Source organism: Rhea americana, unplaced genomic scaffold (genome assembly GCF_003343005.1).
Source record: "Rhea americana isolate MKP2758 unplaced genomic scaffold, rheAme1 scaffold_79, whole genome shotgun sequence".
Taxonomy (NCBI): domain Eukaryota; kingdom Metazoa; phylum Chordata; class Aves; order Rheiformes; family Rheidae; genus Rhea; species Rhea americana.
In genome coordinates this window covers 3,377,149-3,395,949 of record NW_028186967.1, presented here as the reverse complement: position 1 = coordinate 3,395,949, position 18,801 = coordinate 3,377,149, and the positions used below count along the sequence as shown (strand labels likewise).

The following is an 18,801-nucleotide window of genomic DNA, read 5'->3' as shown; positions in this document are numbered from 1 at the left end:
CGCGGGGGCTGCCCGCCCGCCCTCGAGCGGCTTCCGCGCCTGCTCAGTGGCGGCGGCGCTCACCTAGCTCCGGAGCTGTCACCGCCGCCGGGCTGGTCCCTCCCTGCTCGGGGCCGGCGGCCGTCCTCCCCGCGGCGATGGAGCGGGACCGCGGGCAGCTGCCGCCCTCGCCCAGGTGAGGGGACGGGACAGCCCAGACGGCGCCGGGGAGCGGGCTGGGGCAGGGAACAGCAGGGGCCGGGGCGGGCGGTGCGCAAGGGCAGCTAGCGACCTGCCACTCCGGGGGAAGGGAGGCGGAGGGGGCCCTCGGGAGGCGGCGAGCTGGAAAGTTTCTGGGCAAGCGGAGGAGCTGAGAGGCGCCGCCTTGCAGGCGCCGTGCTCTCCCCYGGGGGAAACGCGCCGACCCCACCCCAAATACGAGCCGCTGCGTAAGGACTCCGAGATATACGGCACCCGGGTATCTCGCCCAACCGAGGCGCCGAACGGCCGGTATATACGGTAGGGCTCGCCCCCTCCCCGAAAGAAGGCGCAGCCCCTCGCTTTCCCCCCGGGGGGGGGGGGGGCGCGAGAGGGGCACCTACTTCCGTAAGTACGGTACTGCCCCCAAACCCTTTCTATTTCCTGTATTCTCGCTGCGCTCCACCTGAGTGCCGCAGGGCATCTCCTCCGTCCCCGCTGCCTTTCCCTGTGCTAGTGGCCATGAGACTCCAACAGACAGCCTCGCTGTATTACTTCCTTTCGTCTGCATCGTATTCCTGGCAAGCATCTCGCCCTGAACTAGTGCAGGCTCTTTCATTCACCGGTCTCCCTGTCCTGCTCAAGTGTCCTGCCTCCTGCCTGCTGATGCTGAAAGACATAATACCAACTGCATCCTGATACCCTGCTCTCTTCAAATCCCTGTAGCTGTTTTCATCATGTGCATATAATCATGCACTGCTCCAGACAGCATGGACAATGATTCTTTTTGGTTTCTCTATACAGCTACAAGATCTGTCGAACATTTCCAATAACCCTCATTTCTTAGCACACTCTCTATCAGTGTATGTTTACATTTCTATTCCCACCTTCACACCTATAAAAATATGCTGTAATYGACCACCACAAATGCAGGTGCTAGAAAAACATGGGACCTTTACCTGTACAAAATACATATGGATTTGAACTGTCACCTTTTTTGTTTACAAGCATTGTAATTAACATATGTTGAACTCTTTCTATACTCTTCTGCCAAAACTTAAGTGTTTTTTTTAATTTACTCTATTTTAGTTTCTACTCTGTCATTAATTCTCATTTAAGTTCAAATAATACCTCCATCTCTTTCTTTAATATCAGTGAACTTTATCATATCTCCTGTCCAGGATGCAATCATGTAAACCTTCTTTACTCATAATAGATCTTAGATTATCGAATACAGTACATTAGCCAGGCTCTGATAAGTGGAACATACAAAATTGAATTATTGTCTAATCTTAATGTCAGGAACAACAGATAAAAATACAGGACAAAAGTCTGCTTGTATATTTCTGTTTGGTAGAATGCTGCCAACCTTAAGCAGACACCCTAAATTATCCCCACTTTTCCAGTTTGGTTCATTTCCTATAACTAGTTGCACAGTTTGAAGCAATGTGTCCTTTTAGGTGTAGACTTTTTTCCCCCTGTCGCTTTGTCAACTTTTTGGACACGTGGGAATGCTGAAGTAAGGTTATGTATGATTTATTATATTCTGTTTCTTCCTGTGTTTTACTTAAGTTTGTTGAAGCACAGACCAGATGTCCCATTTTAGAATTTTCAGAAAAGTCTATACAGTGTTTTACTCAGACTTACTTATTGTAAAGCCTTTAACATACAGGGAGTGAAATTCCCATTTAGCATTCTATAGGAGTACTATATAGTTTCATAGATAAAAAAATTCTAAGGTATATAAAACATAGTAAAGTTTAGAATACTGTGAATAACTTCTAAACAAAAACTACAAGGAAATAAAGCTACTGGAGATTGCAGATGTTATGGATTATTATGTGTACATATATAGGTACTTGTTATGTTGCAACATAATACTTTCACTTCTGTGTTTCTGTGTAAGCATTCCTTTCTGATCCTCTTTCAGAAGTGAGTTCTTATGCTACAGCTCTGTGATTACTTTGAGCAAATTAAGTGCAGGTCACCCCTGAATGAGCAATTCAATTCTCTCTTTCATCTCTTTTGTATATTCCCACTCATTCCCTTGTGCTTGCATTAACATTTGTTTGGCTGGAAGATGTGCTGATTCAGCTGAAAATTAACCAGCAGAAAAAGAAAGAAGTTTAAAGAGCAAAATCTAGCCCCTAAAACTAATCAAACAAAAAGTATTTTTTCAACCATATCTGTTCCTTCACTTGGCTTGCTCAGTGGCCACATGAATGATTAATGCAGTTGAGAAGATGAGAGGCGGCAATACCTGTTTTGGCAGTAGTCTCTACTTCTGTTGGCTTAAAGAGATTGTGAAACTGTGACCAGAATACCATAGAATGACTTGTAGACTCTTCAGAAATAAAAATTGCAATGTATCATTTGTTTTTCAAATACTTCTGTAACCCTAAAAATGCAATGTGAAGTCTCTATACTACTGCCTGAGCTAATAAGCAATAAGCATCTTTAGTTGGCAATGACAATAGAAACCTGCAGACGGCATCCCAAATAGTGCAGTTCGAATTCATCCTGGTAATCATTTACTGGTTGCTTAGTGTAGTGGACTGCATGCATTGTCTTTTATATTTCAAACTTTCACACCTACTTTTGATGGGCTGGGTATGACTTGCCAGGTAGTTTTTAAATTGGCATTCCTTTTGGGTGATTCTACAACTAGCCACATTTCACATCCTTGCCACTCCATTTTGGGCTGTATTTTGGTCTCTTCTAGTTGAGTTGCCTTTAAAGTGTAGAGGCAAGCCAAACCTTTTTCTGACAGCTACTTTTTCTTTCCTTGGGGCCAAAATCAAAAGCTGTTGTGTTCAGGAAGTGGAATGCAATAGTCTAAAACTTGTCTGAAAATTGAGCCTGAGGCTAGTTGCTCATGTGTTTTACTTACATTCAAGAAGACATTTGGAGGTTGTTTCATCCATTTTTCCCCATATTTCCTTTTCTTTCTTTTGCTGTTGATTTAACCTTACAACTGCTGTAAACACCATATTAACCAGTTTACTGTGCAGTATTTAAGAAAAGGTATGTAGTGGCCGTATATTTGCCTGGCAAACATTTATTAACTTCCAGTGTGTTTTCCAGTCTTTAATACCAAACATTAAGCATCTGCTATAAGTAATCTTAGCCCCATGTACCACCTTAAACTCTGGTTTCAACAAAGTGGCTAATGATAATATGGTCTGCTTGTTACTCTATATGTGCTGAGGTGGTCCGATACAGCTTTCACTTTGTGCTGCTATGTTTACAAGGATTTAACAATTTAAAGATTAGCCATAGCTGTATATGGATGTCAGTGTATTACTGGAAGTTGTATTATACCAGACAGTTATAACAGCGGAGATAAGGCCCTGCAGAGCCATCTGTTATCTATGTAAGTCTTACTATGAACTTAAACTCCCCCCTCCCGAAACCTCACATCCAAACTTCAGAGACTCAGGGGCTGTTGAGGCTAGAATGGACCTCTAGAAATTGTCTAGTCCACCCGCCCTTGCTCAGAGCAGGGTCACCTAGAGCAGGTTGCTCAGGGCTGTGTCCAGTCAAGTTCTAAAATATCTACAAGGCTGGAAACTGCAGCCTGTCTGGGCAACCTGTTCCAGTGTTTGACTAGCCTCACAGTAAAAAGCCCTTTTCCCACACATAAATGAAATTACCAGTGTTTGAATTTGTGCTGTTGATTTTTGTCCTTTTGCTATATACCACTGAGAAGTCTGGCTCTGTCTTTTTTACTCTCTTGAATTCGGTATTAGTACAAGAATAAATGATATGTAAGACCCTCCCTGAACCTTATCTTCTCCAGGGCTAAACAGCCTCAACACTCTCAGCCTCGCCTCCCTCGCTTTGTATGACAGACGCTTCAGTTTCTTAACAATTTTCATGGCCTTTACTGGACTCGCTCCAGTAAATCTATGTCTCTCTTGTACTGGGGAGCCCAGAACTAGGCACAGGTGTGGCCTCACCAGGGCTGAGTAGAGGAGAAAGATCACTTCCCTCGACTTGCTGACAACACCTCTCTCAGTGCAGTCCGGGCCACTGGCCGCCTTTGCTGTGAGAGCCCATTGCTGTCTCTTGCTTGACTTGGTGTCTACAAGGGTCCCCCCAGCCTCTTCTGCAAAGCTGCTTACCAGCCGGTTGGCCCCCAGGCTGTGCTGGTACGTGGAGTTACTCGCCTGCAGGTGCAGGGCTTCGCATTTCCCTGTGTTGAACTTTATGAAGTTCCAGTTAGCCAGTTTCTCCAGCCTATTGAGATCCCTCAGGTTGGCAGCGCAACCACTGGATGTAACTTACTTATTGTGAGAGTCTTTAGGCATGGATATGACCATTTCATTATAATTATCCCTGTGATTTTGGTTCTTAAATGTGATTTAAGAATACAATTCAGCAACAGTGGCATCTTTCCTGAATTAATAAATGCCATTTATAAACACATCTACAAATATGAAAGTCTAACCCTGTTTAAATCAATCGCAAAATTCCTATTGCTGTACATGTGGTTAGGATTTTGCCTGTTCTGAAGAGGAATATGTAATGTGAATGTGAAAATGAGCAGAACTAGACCCCTTTGAGTTTTCTCCACAGGAAATAATCTCTATTAATGGGGGAAAAAAATACTATATGGAAAAACACTAGAAATAGTAAAAACAGCATACATGGGCTGTCATCAAAAGAAAGGCCCTTTTCAAGACTGATACAGAGCTGTCAAAGTACTTATATATTTATTAAGGCAAAGTATTAAAGCTCACTATTTCATTAATATTTCATGTCATTTTCCTAAAAATCCCTTTCCAAGGATATTCCCTTGATTGTTCTTGTAGTAGGGTGTTTCTCAGTCATGTGTGTAAGTTATGTTTTATTATAGACCACAAAGAAGTGAAACATAGAGATTAAATATAAAAATGGAAGCTTATTATTACTTTACATGATTACCTGTAATAAAAGTTTACAGCTTCTAGGAAAAGTGGAATTTGACTCTGGTATGAGTAGATTTGCACCCTGTAAAAGCCCTCAGTATTATTTAATAGGTATTATCTTTTGTTTTTGTTAGCCAAACCCTGAAAGAGATTAGAAAATTAATTTTCCTAGACTTAGATTTTAATAAATCTTTRTTTCAGCCTGTCATAATGTTGACTCTACAAAAAGTTTCATGCACTATGACTGTCCATTCATCTCCTTCCCTTTTTTTTGAAGGTACCTAAAAGAGCATGGTGATTTAATTACTAGTTGTCTTCGTATTTAAGAGAAATTATCAGCAGTCTACTTACCAGGCAGTCGTATTTAGCTGTAGAATCCAGTCCTTTAATCCTGCTAGTGCTAGATGCTCTTTAAGCCATACGTCTGTTCCCTGCTCTTGAGAATTCGATCCTAAGTACATCTGGGACAGAGTGGGCAGTTAATTTGGATAATCATACTGCGTTTTTGCTGCCCCTTCCTGAACAGTGACATTTTCATTGTCATCTTCATCTTCCTCAAATGAATCAGGATCAATCAAGTCAATCAAATGTAAGGGATGGAAAAATGTGTTAACGATCGGATGTTCAGTCTCATAGCTGAAGTGTTTGAGATTTTCTGAAGTAACTCCCTATTTCCAGAAGTTAGTATCTCTTCCAGCTAGCTGGTGATCCTGCTTCTTCCTGTCCATTCTCCACATGTATACGTTTTCTACATGTACTTTTTTAATTGCTGCAGGCCTTCCCTAATCAAATATGTTAACTCTTAAGGAGAGAATTGGTTTGTTATCTGTCAAATTGCAAAGAGTCTCTCTTCTTGGGAATACATCCGTAGCAAATCCGTAGTTTGTGGGACTGAGAAAGAGAGATACGAATAATACACATTAATTGTTATGTGGAATAGGATGAATGAAGGAAAGGAAGAAGCTATTAAATGTAGGTACTTAGGAAACAATAAAGAAGTGCAAATTATTATATTCATAGTTTGGATATAGCTCATTATTTTGCATGTAGAAAGAAAATATATGTGTTCATATGTGTTCATATTCACATATAATGTGCTGGATGTGCTAATTTGAGGCTTCTTCCTGGCTTCTCAGAGTCTGTCTCTCTTGCTTCCTCTTTTGGGTACTTTACACTGTAACCTCCTGATTATAAGGCAAGAACCAGATTACTTATCTCTTCCTTCCACAGAAGCTGGGGATGGAATTTCTGAGATTTATACTTCCTAATCATACTCTTAACTATTTTTAATACAGAAATAGCAATTTCTTTCATATAAGTTACTCTAATAGTGMTTGGTTTTTTTGATGTCTGTATCTTTTCTAGATAGCACAATAAAATTGAGACTGTTCTTGTCAGTGATGAAGCTTCTGAAGGGATTCTTAAGCCAGAGATCATTCTGCTCCTTGGGTGGTTTGTTGCTTTGTAGAGGTGCAAGCAAAACCTAAAACTACAGCAATATTAGCATCCATTGACTCAGAATAGAATTATTGCATCAGATGACATTTGGAAGATTGTTGGAATAGGYTTTTAAAAATGAATTGTTACTTTTGCAAAGGTTCACAGTTACCTTCTCTCTGTATGCTCTAAAGATGAAATTGCTCTTTACTGTATAGTATATTTTTCAGTTCGTCCTCTTACGTTCTCATTTCCCAGCATTTATCATTTGCTCTTTTTTTGGTGTGTTCCAAGTCTTTCTGGTAGGAAAAACATAAGTGGCAGTCATCCAAACCACTTCGTACTATTTCTTTTCAGCTGTTAGCCTTCCAGACCAGCCTCTTTCCCCCTTTTTTTAAACTTTTGTCAGTTAAAAGAATCATTTTTTCTGTCCCTCTTTTTTTTCTTCTTTTAGTGTTATTTCTGTTCATTAACACTTTCTTATATTMAATGAAACCACAATCTCCCCAAAAGATTTATTTCTTAAAAAAAACATATAAAATTTCAATGAGAAAAAAAAAACATGTGGTTTTAAGATATGGATAATTAACCCAAATATTTTTGGCCAAAGTTCCAGAACAGTGAATAATTTCCATGAGTCACCAGTCTAGTACTTCAGTGATATAATTGGAAGACATATTGGAGAAACCACAATGAGAGCCAGATTGTGCCTTGTTAAACCTAGTGTGAAATTTCCTCAATATATTTCACCGGAGTGAAATAAAATCCTTCATTTGTTACTCCCCCATCTCTTCCTGGAAAAAAAAAAAAAAAAAAAAAGTCCACCTGAATGGTGAGGTTACTGTGGGTCTTGATAAGTGTCTTTTCGCCGAGGGCTCTTTTGCATTGTAATTCCACACCCTGTTATTTGATTCTGTCCTAAAGTTTCTCTAATCTGGATACATTTTGTGGTCAAGTGAAACTCACTTGGCGAAAGTGATCCAAAATGTTTCCTTCTGCAACTTCTGCCAGTGCCTCTTTGCATCTTCATAAATCAGTTGGCAACCGGCGGCACACTCAGCTGTGCTATTCTTGAAATCTTTATCGACTTCTCATAATCCTGTCTTTTGCTTATATTCCTCTTAATTCTTCTGTAATGCTCATTGCTGTTGTCACAGAAGTTGGTAGTAGGTTGCTGATTTAAAACCTCTGTTTGTCTTTTTCTATGTGCTATATCTTTTTTATTATTTAGACAATACAATCTTTGGGCCAGGGAAGAGCAAAACTGCTCCTTTTTGTTCTCTCATTCTGTAGCATTTAACTGAGTACTGTACTGACCTGTGGTTGGAGCTCCTCTGGGATAGCAGCAATAGTTGTGCTGTTACTCTTAAGTAAAGTATAATGTGTGAAAAACAGATTTGAGGCCTAGGAGGTTTCTGTACACCTATGGTAAAAGGTTCAGCATAGCACAACCTGCTGTAGAGTGGTGAAAGACATTTCAGGAATCTTGGTTCTGTTGGTCATGCGGAAAAAAAAAGTTTTTTTTCTTATGAAACTTGACTTCTTCCCAACTCAAGTGACAGACTCCAYTGCTGTCTTTAAAATATTCATTTTTTTGGCTAGAGCTCCCTTGGATAAATCAGTTGTTGAGGGAAAGCCTTCATATTAAGTCTGAGTCATTTCCTCACTCAGGAGAAAAATGTAGTAGTTCTATAAGCAGCAGGACTTTTCAAGTCCGACTTGCTGTGGCTATATGTGGGTGAATTATGTTAACTAATGTTTGAAGATGCATTATAGCAGGGACATAAGGCCTCTCCTTATAATGCTTTTAATAAATAAATAGCTTTGAGACCTCCACTCCATCAAATTTAGTTGAAGTTGCTCCAAAAATATTGAGTGATTTAAAAACATTGAAATGGAGAGAGAGGAAGAATAGGGACCATAACACAAAAAGCATGATCTTGGGAGCCCCATTTTCATAGGAAAATAGATTAAAAATCCTTCAACCCTAAACTATTTTTATTTCCTACAGTTTGTAAAAATAYGTTTTTCTGGCTTTGCATTGATATGGTGTCTTGATCTTGTRGAGTTGTGTTATTCTGCATCATGCTAGGGTAGTCTGCCTAATATTTGGTTTTTTGTTTATGCCAGTCATTTACTTGTATTTGTGGAGTCTAGTAGTAAATACCAAAGTCAACAAAGCTTCAAATCAAATGAATACTGTTGTCCTTTTAGTAAACTACGGTAACAGTTATTGTAACATGAAAACTGAAGAGGATCAAGATAAAGGGGCTTCTGATGGAGGAAATGTTGAGTGACTTGAGAGTGTCAATACGTCATTGCTTAATTTTCTAACATAATGGAAATTTAAAAGTTGAAATAAATGCACATTAAATCACATTAAACATAAAAAATGTGTTTTATTTGCATCACTCACAGAAAGCAAAATAAACCACCTTTAGTGTTAATGCTGATCAAATAATTATATTTTAGTGGTTGCCAGACATTAGAACAACCTATCTTTCAGGAAATACCTGCAGTTTACACCACATGCAAAATTAAACTGAAGTCAAATTTTTAATAKCTTGATTTAAATTATCCCAAATCCTAGCTTTAATTTTTTTCTAATTTAATTAAATTCTAGTATGACTTACATTTGTGAGTATCGTTTATAGGTTTATTTTTAAATTAGACTAGWTAAAAATATTTTAGAGTAATTAGTCTGAATTTCAATGTCTCCTCGATATTACAATATTTTACGAAAAAGTCCAGTTTTGTTAAATATATAGTAGCTCTTTAGTTATATTTAAAATGGTTTGTATATTTGCATCAGTAAAGTTTTAAATAGCATACTTTCAAATTGTACATATCAATACTGGTTTGTTATTGCTTTATGAGGGAATCGGGGRCTATCAGCATGTAAGGCCTTTCCCACCCAATAACGCTTTGGGGCTTACCACCTATGATAGTTGTATGGAAGTTTTTCTTTTTGCCTTACCTATGCCCCACATTCATGCCATTACCATAGGGGCCAAGGAATAATAGTGGCTCCATCATGCATTGAGTAGTTTCCCCTTGTCTGTGCCATTGCCCTTTCTTCAGATATTTTTCTCTGGGGACTTTCTGGCAGTCAGGACCTACTGCCTTCAAGGCCACTGGAAATCTAGGACTACWCATGCAACTTGATGACACTGGCTTTCCAGGCCTTAAGAAGGCAAAAATTAGGGTGTCACTGTGTTCACTTACAGTCCACATCACTCACTGGAGAGTATGTGGATTTGAGAAGCTTCCTCATGCACCAACTTTTCTTTTTTGCTTTTTCATTTCTTCCAAATTAGAGAGTTAAAAGGTTGGATTAAATTTGCATTTCTATAAACACTTGCATTGAAAAGTTATCAGGTGACTTGAGAATTTAAGTTAGTATTTTGTGTCTTMTGTATAGACTTAAAATATTTTAAGCTTGAATATATACTTTTTTTTTCAGATCCAGCTTTACTTATGGAATTGTTCAAGATCTGAGATCAATGAAAAAATCTATTTGCGTGCAAAAAAGGATCATTTTGGTTTATCCGTTTTAAAATCGAGTATGGCACTTGATGACTCATCTACAGGATTTTTTTGTTGATGTCTGAGGAACAAAGTGTTTTTCCAACCTATACTTCTGTAACACTATGACTAACTGTAAAGACAGATCTACCATCACCAAAACAAATAGCAAAGTTCATGACAGAGAAGGTTTTGTTAATTGGACCATAAATCTTAGCACAATTCAATCTGATAAATTTTTGAACCTGCTTTTGAGTATGGTTCCTGTTGTTTACCAGATAAACCAGGATGAAAGACACAAAAAGGTGAATGGTGTTTGGCAAGATGGATTACAGCCAGCAGGACACAATTTTAATGGTAGATCTGATCAGCACATGGAGTACCATCACTTCTCAGAACCCAGTTTTCATGGTAGTAATGGACACAACCCGTCTAGCTGTAGCCCTAAATACGATGACTTTACAAGTTATAATTACTGTGATGGAATGGATGCTTCAGAAACAGATGCCATGTTGCAGGAAGATAACTTCTCTAGTGACAGTAACGAGGATATCATTGTGGAAGGGAGCAGAAAACAGCCCAAAGAATCTAGTAGTATTATGGCATTACAGATACTTGTACCTTTTTTGCTAGCAGGATTTGGAACCGTTTCTGCTGGCATGGTTTTGGATATCGTACAGGTTGGTATTTGCTTTGCAAGGTGGTTTTTTTTGATAGGTGATCTGTGGGTTTCCAATTCTAATGCATTGCATATTGCAGATGTTTGCAATATTAAATCATGATCATATCTATGTATGTTTCTACTATTATGAACTCCTCCTTTCCCCCAGACTACTTTTAAAACAGTTCRAGAATTTCATTGGGAGTTATTCAAGTCTAGGTAAGTGTTGTTGCTTAGTCATAGTAAACTGTTGAATAAACTTACCTCTTGCTTTAAATAAAGATAAAAATCTAGTAATTTATTGTATTACCTCATCTACTTGTGTACCTCATGTCTCTGCAGTATCTGAGAACATGTGTAGATGTGGTCCATGATAATAYATATGTTATATAAAAATGTGCATTACATTCATATGCTATATGAAATTCATATTTAGAGTTTAGAGTTTTTTAAAGTGATCAGGTATGTGTAAGTGACTTTTTAATATAATATTAAGCATACTGAACACTCAGAATTATGAACATCAGTGCTGTGAGCCAGGATACGAAGCCACTTCTACCTTGAAATATAATTATGGTAGGTCCATTCAGGCCAGACTATCTTGATTTGTGGTAGCAGACTTAACTGATGATAGTTATTCAGGGTTAAGACGAAACAGAACTTTCTCTCAATTATAAGAGTTATATTTAATAATATTTTAAAACACTGTTTCAGAGTATTATACAATTAAAACCCTACTGACATGGAATGTTTTGGGGACTGGTTCCTTGCTTAGCTCAGTTGCACATAAGCAAGCTTTGCAGAGGAATTAAAGTAACAGTTGTTTATGAAATAATTCTTTGTATAGTGATGTTTGAAGAAAATTGAGGTARCAGTTAAGAAAGGTTTATTGGACTAGCTTACTTTCTTGTATTCTGTCTGCTTTCTGAAAGCTATATTTAGTATTATTTCCTACCTAGTTTCTATTGTTTCAAAAACAGAAATTCTTTGTAATTATAAACTGAATGGATTCTCTCTTCCTGTATGAGTAGATGCACAGATTATTCAAACATATRTGAAATAACCACACTGCTCATATTGGAAAGGCTGTAAATGATTTCATTTGGGCTTTTATGTTTTGTTTCATTCTGTTTTAGGTGTTTTAGATATACTTTAAAATTTTACAATGTTCATTTAAAGACGAGTAAAAGGTTACTGTCTTTGTCACTCAAAATCTTGAGAGAATTAAAAAACCTTTGATTTAATCAATTATAACTAAGAGACACTTACACATCAGAAAATGGAAAATAAAAAATGGCATGCACGCTTTCCTGCTTCTGTATATATTCACTGTTACATATCAATTTTAGGGTATGTTCATACAAAGCTTACCAGTCTTATGCTTTGTTCAAATGCTTTGCTCATGTTCATTGATATATGATTCACTTCATGATATAGCTTAGTGATCAGTCAAGAGGCAGTTGTGCTCACTATTGGCTTGCAACCCAGTGTTTCACCTTGTACATCTTCACTTAAGGAAAAATAACTGTTTGTGTAGCTAGTTTTATTGAAATTGATTGATTTTTTTTCTGTATTAGTTTTATTCTCGATTGGTTTCCCAGTCCAGTTTACCATGCATGAGAAAGATTGTGACACTGGGGCAAAAATAAATAACTAGAGTCAGTAATAGCTTTTTGCACCTTAAAATTGCCATTAAACTATGATGTCAGTAAAGTGAAGTATTAAAATATGACCAAACGTGTTTTGAAAATGAAAATTTAGACAAGACAAAGTATTTTAAACTTGGATTTTTACAAAAAATTTCATGGCTATTCTTTCACATAAGTAAAAATATATGTAATTTCAAATACAGTATATTCTCAGATCCTGTTTACATTTGGGAATAGCATTGTTTTTTTGTTAAAATCATTTTTTAAATTGCTGCAAATCCCTAAATACAAAGACAATTTATATTACAAATTTCTTAGTTTAATTAAAGTTGATAATTGAATACCACTTAAATACATGGATTGACAGACAGTTAATGCAGTACAGGATTTTTGTTCTGAGAGATCAGAATTGCCGACATAATAAAATTAGGGGAGATTTTGGTTTTATTTCCTTTATACAGTCTGGGTTTTGCAAAATGATACTATTCTCAATTTCATGATTTTATTGTGAGCAAATCCAAAACCTTTTATAAGTAAAAGAGATAAGAGCAGAATTATGGACTTTGACCATTTGACAACTTTTTACTTCCTGTTTTTATATGAAGTTTCTAGACAGCTGGAAGGGAAAAGAGGAAAATATTTTTGTAAATTAACAGCAGAATTCAAGAGCAGATATAGCACCTGGTACTATTTTAAAGTCATAAAAAAGACTTCAAGTTAATGACGTCTTTTTTGAACTACGTTTGCTGTAAGATCAAGTTTTAATTTCCTGCTAGTAGAGAGATGTTATTCCATCTCATATTAGTTTTTAATTATTGCTTTGATGTACTAGTAGTGTAATTTAAGTGGTTGAAATTAACTTGTCATATGCACAATATAAACAAAAATTACATACATTAAACTGCAATATTAAAATTAGTCTCCCTTTTAAGAGAGAGTAAAAAATAATTATTGATTAACCAGGAAAAATAAAAATTTTCAAATGACTTTTACTTAGTCTTTATCTGAAAGATGACAAGAAAGTGCAGTAGCAGAGCCGTATTCATTTAGGGTATTCTGATCTTTAGAGTTGTAATGTACAGTTTTATCTAGACAGGTAACARTTCTTTCTTTAAAGTCTTCTAGGTCTAATAGTAAAAGATTGTTTCTTATAGAGACTTAGGTTATGAAGTACAGAATTTTAGACGTTGCTTAAAGGATGGTCTAAAGAGATTTTTTTTCAATTGAATTTTTCCCCTCTGTATCTATCACATAGCACTGGGATGTGTTCAAGAATGTTACTGAAGTTTTTATTCTGGTTCCTGCACTTCTTGGTCTCAAGGGAAATTTAGAAATGACCTTGGCTTCCAGACTGTCAACTGCTGTAAGTAACTTTCTCTTTCCCTTACTCCTTCAGATATATGTTGTAAATATTTCAAAAGGTAATCAAATCTTTGGAACACGTATGTTTTATCCTTATGGCTTAATTAGGCTATTAGAAGAGCTCTTTAAATTTGTTATTAAATTAGCAAAGCTAAAAAGGCAACCCTCTTCCAATCTTCACATCCCAAAATTTTACCTTCTTCAGTCTCCTCTGAGTCATCCTTCTTAGCAGATTGAGTAGATTTTTGATATTTATATTTTGTAAGCTTGACTGGTCTCTTTGGCCTTGATGGGGTTTGAATAGGCTACTGTGTAAGGTTTAAATACATTTTTCAAAAGACCACTTATGTGGCACCAAAATRAAGCATTGCTCACATTCCTACTCTAGACTTCTGTTGATCAAACTGTGAGAAACTTTTTTTAAACTTTCTAGCTGAACAATTTTTTTCATGCCAACACTAATTTAGCATAAGTAGTTCTTTTCTGCATCTTTTTCTGTATGTCTTTGTCACAGTTCTTTTTGTGTCTCAAGGGATGTTCCAGCCCTTCATTTTTCCAGCCTAAGAAACCAAATTACCTTCACATGTGTATTTTTTTTGTGTGAATAACTATCGTGAATAGAATGCTCCACTAATTTGGCTAAAATATTTCTGGTACATGAGCTATMTTGGGTATCTCTGTAAAATACTGTATTATGTAGCATTTCTCCTTTGAAGATAAGCTTTCCATTCTCTGGTGAGGGCAGGGGGCTTTCTCTGTCTGTTCCTGCTTGAATGAATTTTTCTGGAAAAATGATTGGTAAAAGGTGTATATAATTTCAGATGAGACTTAACTATGAGTTGGTAAAATAACACCTCCATATTTCTCTTGCAGATAGYTCCCTTGAAACATTCTAGAATTGTATTTACTTCTGTTCCTAGGAACATAACTTTAAGACTTCATAGTCACTTGGTGATCAATTGTGGAGTTCTAGTATTTCTCCTTTTGTGTTGTTTCTAGCTGTCACTTTCATCTTCTGGCAGAAATTCTAATAGTCCGTAAGCACATGACCTCTCACATGACTTCCRCTGTTGTATTTCATCTGATTTCATTGCTGTAATCGTCCAGGTCGTCTAATTTCTGTRTGATATTACACCTCTTTGTATTAACAAAGCCTCCCAGCTTTGTGTCATTAGTAACTTTCATTACCAGATTATGCTGAATTATTGCCCAAGTWCACACAGTGAGGGACGTAACCTTAGCAGTCCTGTGAAGATCTRCTTGTGTCACACCTGTTATAGAAACTGATGAATTTCCCCCATACCCTTTCTTTCATATGTATGAATAGGCATGCTTTGCTGGGTCTTCATCAGTAGCAGACTTAGCTATTCAGTCATGTTTTCTGCTTGATTTTAATGCTTTTAATTTTCTGGGTTTTTTATTGTTTCTTAACAGTAATTTTTGTTTAAACTTTACTGCCTTTACTATCAGGCATGAATATTTTTATCTTCTACCTTGCAGGGTTTTTGTGTTAACTTGTCACTTATTTTGTTCACAACTTACACAGCTCCTTGCCTGAGCATTCAAAGTATTTGTATTGCCTCATGAAGAATAAACCTGAGGAAGTCCAGTATCTACCAGTGCCTTACTGAAGGTATAACAAAAGAGGGTCAGAATGAGCTCCCCTAGTTCTGCTTCAGATAATGTGATCTTTAATTCTTCTGGTTCAAGTGTTGCTCAGGCAAAAGGATGAGACCTTTGTCAGATCATGATTCCAACATCTCTTCTCTGAGGCAGTCATTGCCTCATTTCCTCAGCCTCAGCAATGCCACCTCATCTGTGACCCTCACAGCTCTCCGGGGACATCTGTAAAGTATAGACTCTTTTTTTCCTGTTCTTAATCTTCTCCAGTTCTTATTATCTCCCAGTTGTTACCTACAGTCAAGGAGCTGCTCCTCCTYCCCACCTCCAGAAAATTGATGCAGGAGTTTCCGTGGCACTGCCTGCATGTTCAGTGGTTAACTGAAGTTAACATCCTCAGGTTCAGGCCACCTCCCCCCAAAGCAGAATGGCATGCTTAAAARGTATCCCAGTAACTACATGATAATATGGGCTGCAGATGTCTTGAATGTGATTTTTCAATACCAGTTTGGACATTTGAACGCCAAGCTCCTACCAAGACTCAGACAATAGAACATAGTCAAAGTGATGAAGCATCCTTTCTGGGACAGCATCCTTCTGGGACAGTTTACTTTTTGCCACTGCTTTATTTCCATGAAATTACCTTGTTGAATCAAAATGCTTTGCTGCTTTTATTATATAACTACCTTTTCCTTGTTTTTCTGGATTTCACTGATTTTGCTGAATTTCTCTGTTAGACCTTAGGCCAACTGTGAAAGCTATTCCATCTTTTGATGCATAGCCCATTTTAATACGGCTTAGTGTAAAGAGTATTACCAGTTCCACTTACCACTGCTACTGTTATTAAGTCGCACCAAAACTTAAGTCAGCTGGTGCTTCAGAGCTTTTTACTCAAGCATGCCATGAAGGCTTCCTCTCATCCCAGTACCGGCAGTTATCCCATGCCCAGTTGGCCAAATCAGGTGAGTCAACCCTGTTCACAGGGTACCACCATGAAGGTTAATTAGCTGGCTAAGGAGAGGTCAGTAACATGTACATTTCTTCAGGCAACAGCACCATTGGCACCAAGATGTTTCCCAGCTTTGAATTAACTTTTTTTTTTTTTTTCTGATGTCTCTGGTAGTTCCTTAGGTGGCTCATTTTCCTCAAAGATCTTGAAAGACCCTAGACTAATTTACATAGACAACTGAACTACTTTCTAGGATTTCCTTAGATCTGTTTTAAGTTCATTGCCTATCCCTCTTAGGAAGGAAGTAGATACATGTTACAGTTCGGTGGACATTCTCTCCTTTAGCCAGTGGGCACTCTAATGTATTTTAGCTGGTGAAGATCAACAGAAAATATTGTAGTGTGTGTATGTGAATGAGTGTGTGTGTGTGTGTTTGCGCATGCACACGTGTGTGTATGCATAGACACGTGTAAAACACAGTGGAAGTTTAAATAGTGTATGAAATAAGAATATTGTATGAAATAAGAACAATTTAGGTAGTTCATTATCAAGATGATACTAATGAGATGATATTTAGTCTTTACATGTTGACAAACAGAAAAAATGTCCTTTATCTTACAAAGAACCTTGCAGCTTTCTCTTATGTGCCTTTTTTTGATATTCAGCTTCAGTTGTGACATGCACAGCTCTTTGCCAGTTCACCTCATGGAGCGCTGCTGTGAAGGCAAACAAATGCACAAGAGCTTTGTAACATGTCTGTTAGAAAAAAATATATATATGGGAACTTGTTATATGTTATTATGTGTGTAATCTATTGCCTGTAACATTTTACATGTGGCAGCTTCAATTTAGTTGCTAAATATGAATTTATTTAAGTGGATGAATTAAATTTAGGTGCTAGTTGTCTGCTGGCACTCTTCTAGGTTTTAAAAAYGGGTGCTGTGTCGTATTGTTTCATTCGTTACTGAAGAGTTTTACCAAAACACTTGCTATTGGACCTGCAATTTACATATCACTTCTCTCAGACCTCTGTGAAAGAGATTATTTAGATCTTTGCACTCTTCATATTGATTTCATTGAGCCTCACTCTCTTTAGCCATTCTGCATTTGCTCCTGTTGTCCTCATAGTTAGAGAAAGCTGAAGGAGTTTATTTATTTGTGGCATATCTAAACGGTCATTTGAARACAGTTGTATGATGAATCTTCCTCCCACTGACCTAAATTTGCACAAGCCAACTCTCCAACAGATGCTGTCTCAACACTAAATGCAGGACTGTGCCTCTGTGAATAGCTCTGCCTTTAAGGAGAACATTTCTAATATGACTGCAGCTTTAGAGCTAATTCCTGCCCTCTGGCTCAGTTAGTTTATAATTGCACCTGAATTTGTAGATGTGCCTATGCTCTTGGTCTGTAAAATAATTATCTTTACTTTACCCAATTGTATTTATGTAGTCAGCTAAAACATAATGTTTTGTTATTTCAGCAAGTTTCTATTCATAAAACCTCTGGTTCCAGCTTATGCCTGAATCACCTTAATCTTATTGCCCAAATTTCTGTTTTAGCTGCTGTTACCAATTACTCACAATTTCCCGTTCACATTAAAATCAGTCCTTTCCCTATAGACTGTTGTTTTAATCAGTTTAAGGGTATAGCTTGTACTTTTTTTTTTTTGCATTAAACAGTTCCCCCTCCTCCTGTATTGTGCTGGCATAAGTGTATGAGATGTACATAGGTCAAATGCCCTTTCAAACGTAGTATTTCTCCTGTGTGTTTTGTATTCTTCAACTTTGTTCTGTACTTTGGGTCATTCCCATTGTTGTCTCAGTTTACAGCATTGCCTTCTCTCTCTATTTCTTTTCTTTTCTTTTCTTTTCTTTTCTTTTCTTTTCTTTTCTTTTCTTTTCTTTTCTTTTCTTTTCTTGAGGAAGAAAAGAAAGACATTCATCCAGACACCTCTGTAAACTTGATGCAGACTCCTTTGGTTTTGTCCCAGGAGCATTTGTGCAGGAGCACTGATCATTTTGCTGAAGAAAATCCATTTCCCTGAAAAAAGTTTTCCATCAAAGCAGCAAACAAATCTGTGCTGTCATTAACTTGTGGAGTTGCTAGATCTGATTCAAGAAAGAGATCTTGAATCTTGCAGTAGATGGTAGGGGAGAGAAGAACTATGCCTTTTGGCAGCAGCTCATTTGCATGCTGAATCTATTAAGCATTTTGTAAGATTACTGTTTTAGCAGGGATTATTTGATACTTTTCAAAAACATCTTGAAAGGAAAAAAAATGAAATGTGAAGCTCTTCTTAGCCTATCATTTAGCATGTATGTTTAAGAATGATGTAAAAAAAATTGTTTTCTGTACTTCCTTAAATACTGTTCTAGTATTTAAATTTAATGCATGTATTGATAAAGCTTTGACTGTGCTTTGAATACTGTAAAATATTTATTGTGTAGATTGAGATAAAATGTCTTACTAAGTTTCCAGACTTTTTGGTTGAGTGTTTCTTTTAACACT

General features: G+C 37.2%; 1 protein-coding gene across 1 annotated transcript in view; it reads left to right on the top strand.

Moving 5' to 3' along the window:
* Positions 1-159: 159 nt before the first annotated feature.
* The window catches only part of SLC41A2 (solute carrier family 41 member 2), a 56,628-nt gene continuing 37,986 nt past the window's right edge, over positions 160-18,801 (top strand). The window contains exons 1-3 of the mRNA XM_085322597.1: positions 160-175; positions 9,988-10,729; positions 13,615-13,722. Of these exons, the coding sequence (XP_085178723.1) occupies positions 10,175-10,729; positions 13,615-13,722 (663 nt within the window). The 5' untranslated portion in view covers positions 160-175; positions 9,988-10,174. The remainder of the gene's footprint in view (positions 176-9,987; positions 10,730-13,614; positions 13,723-18,801) is intronic.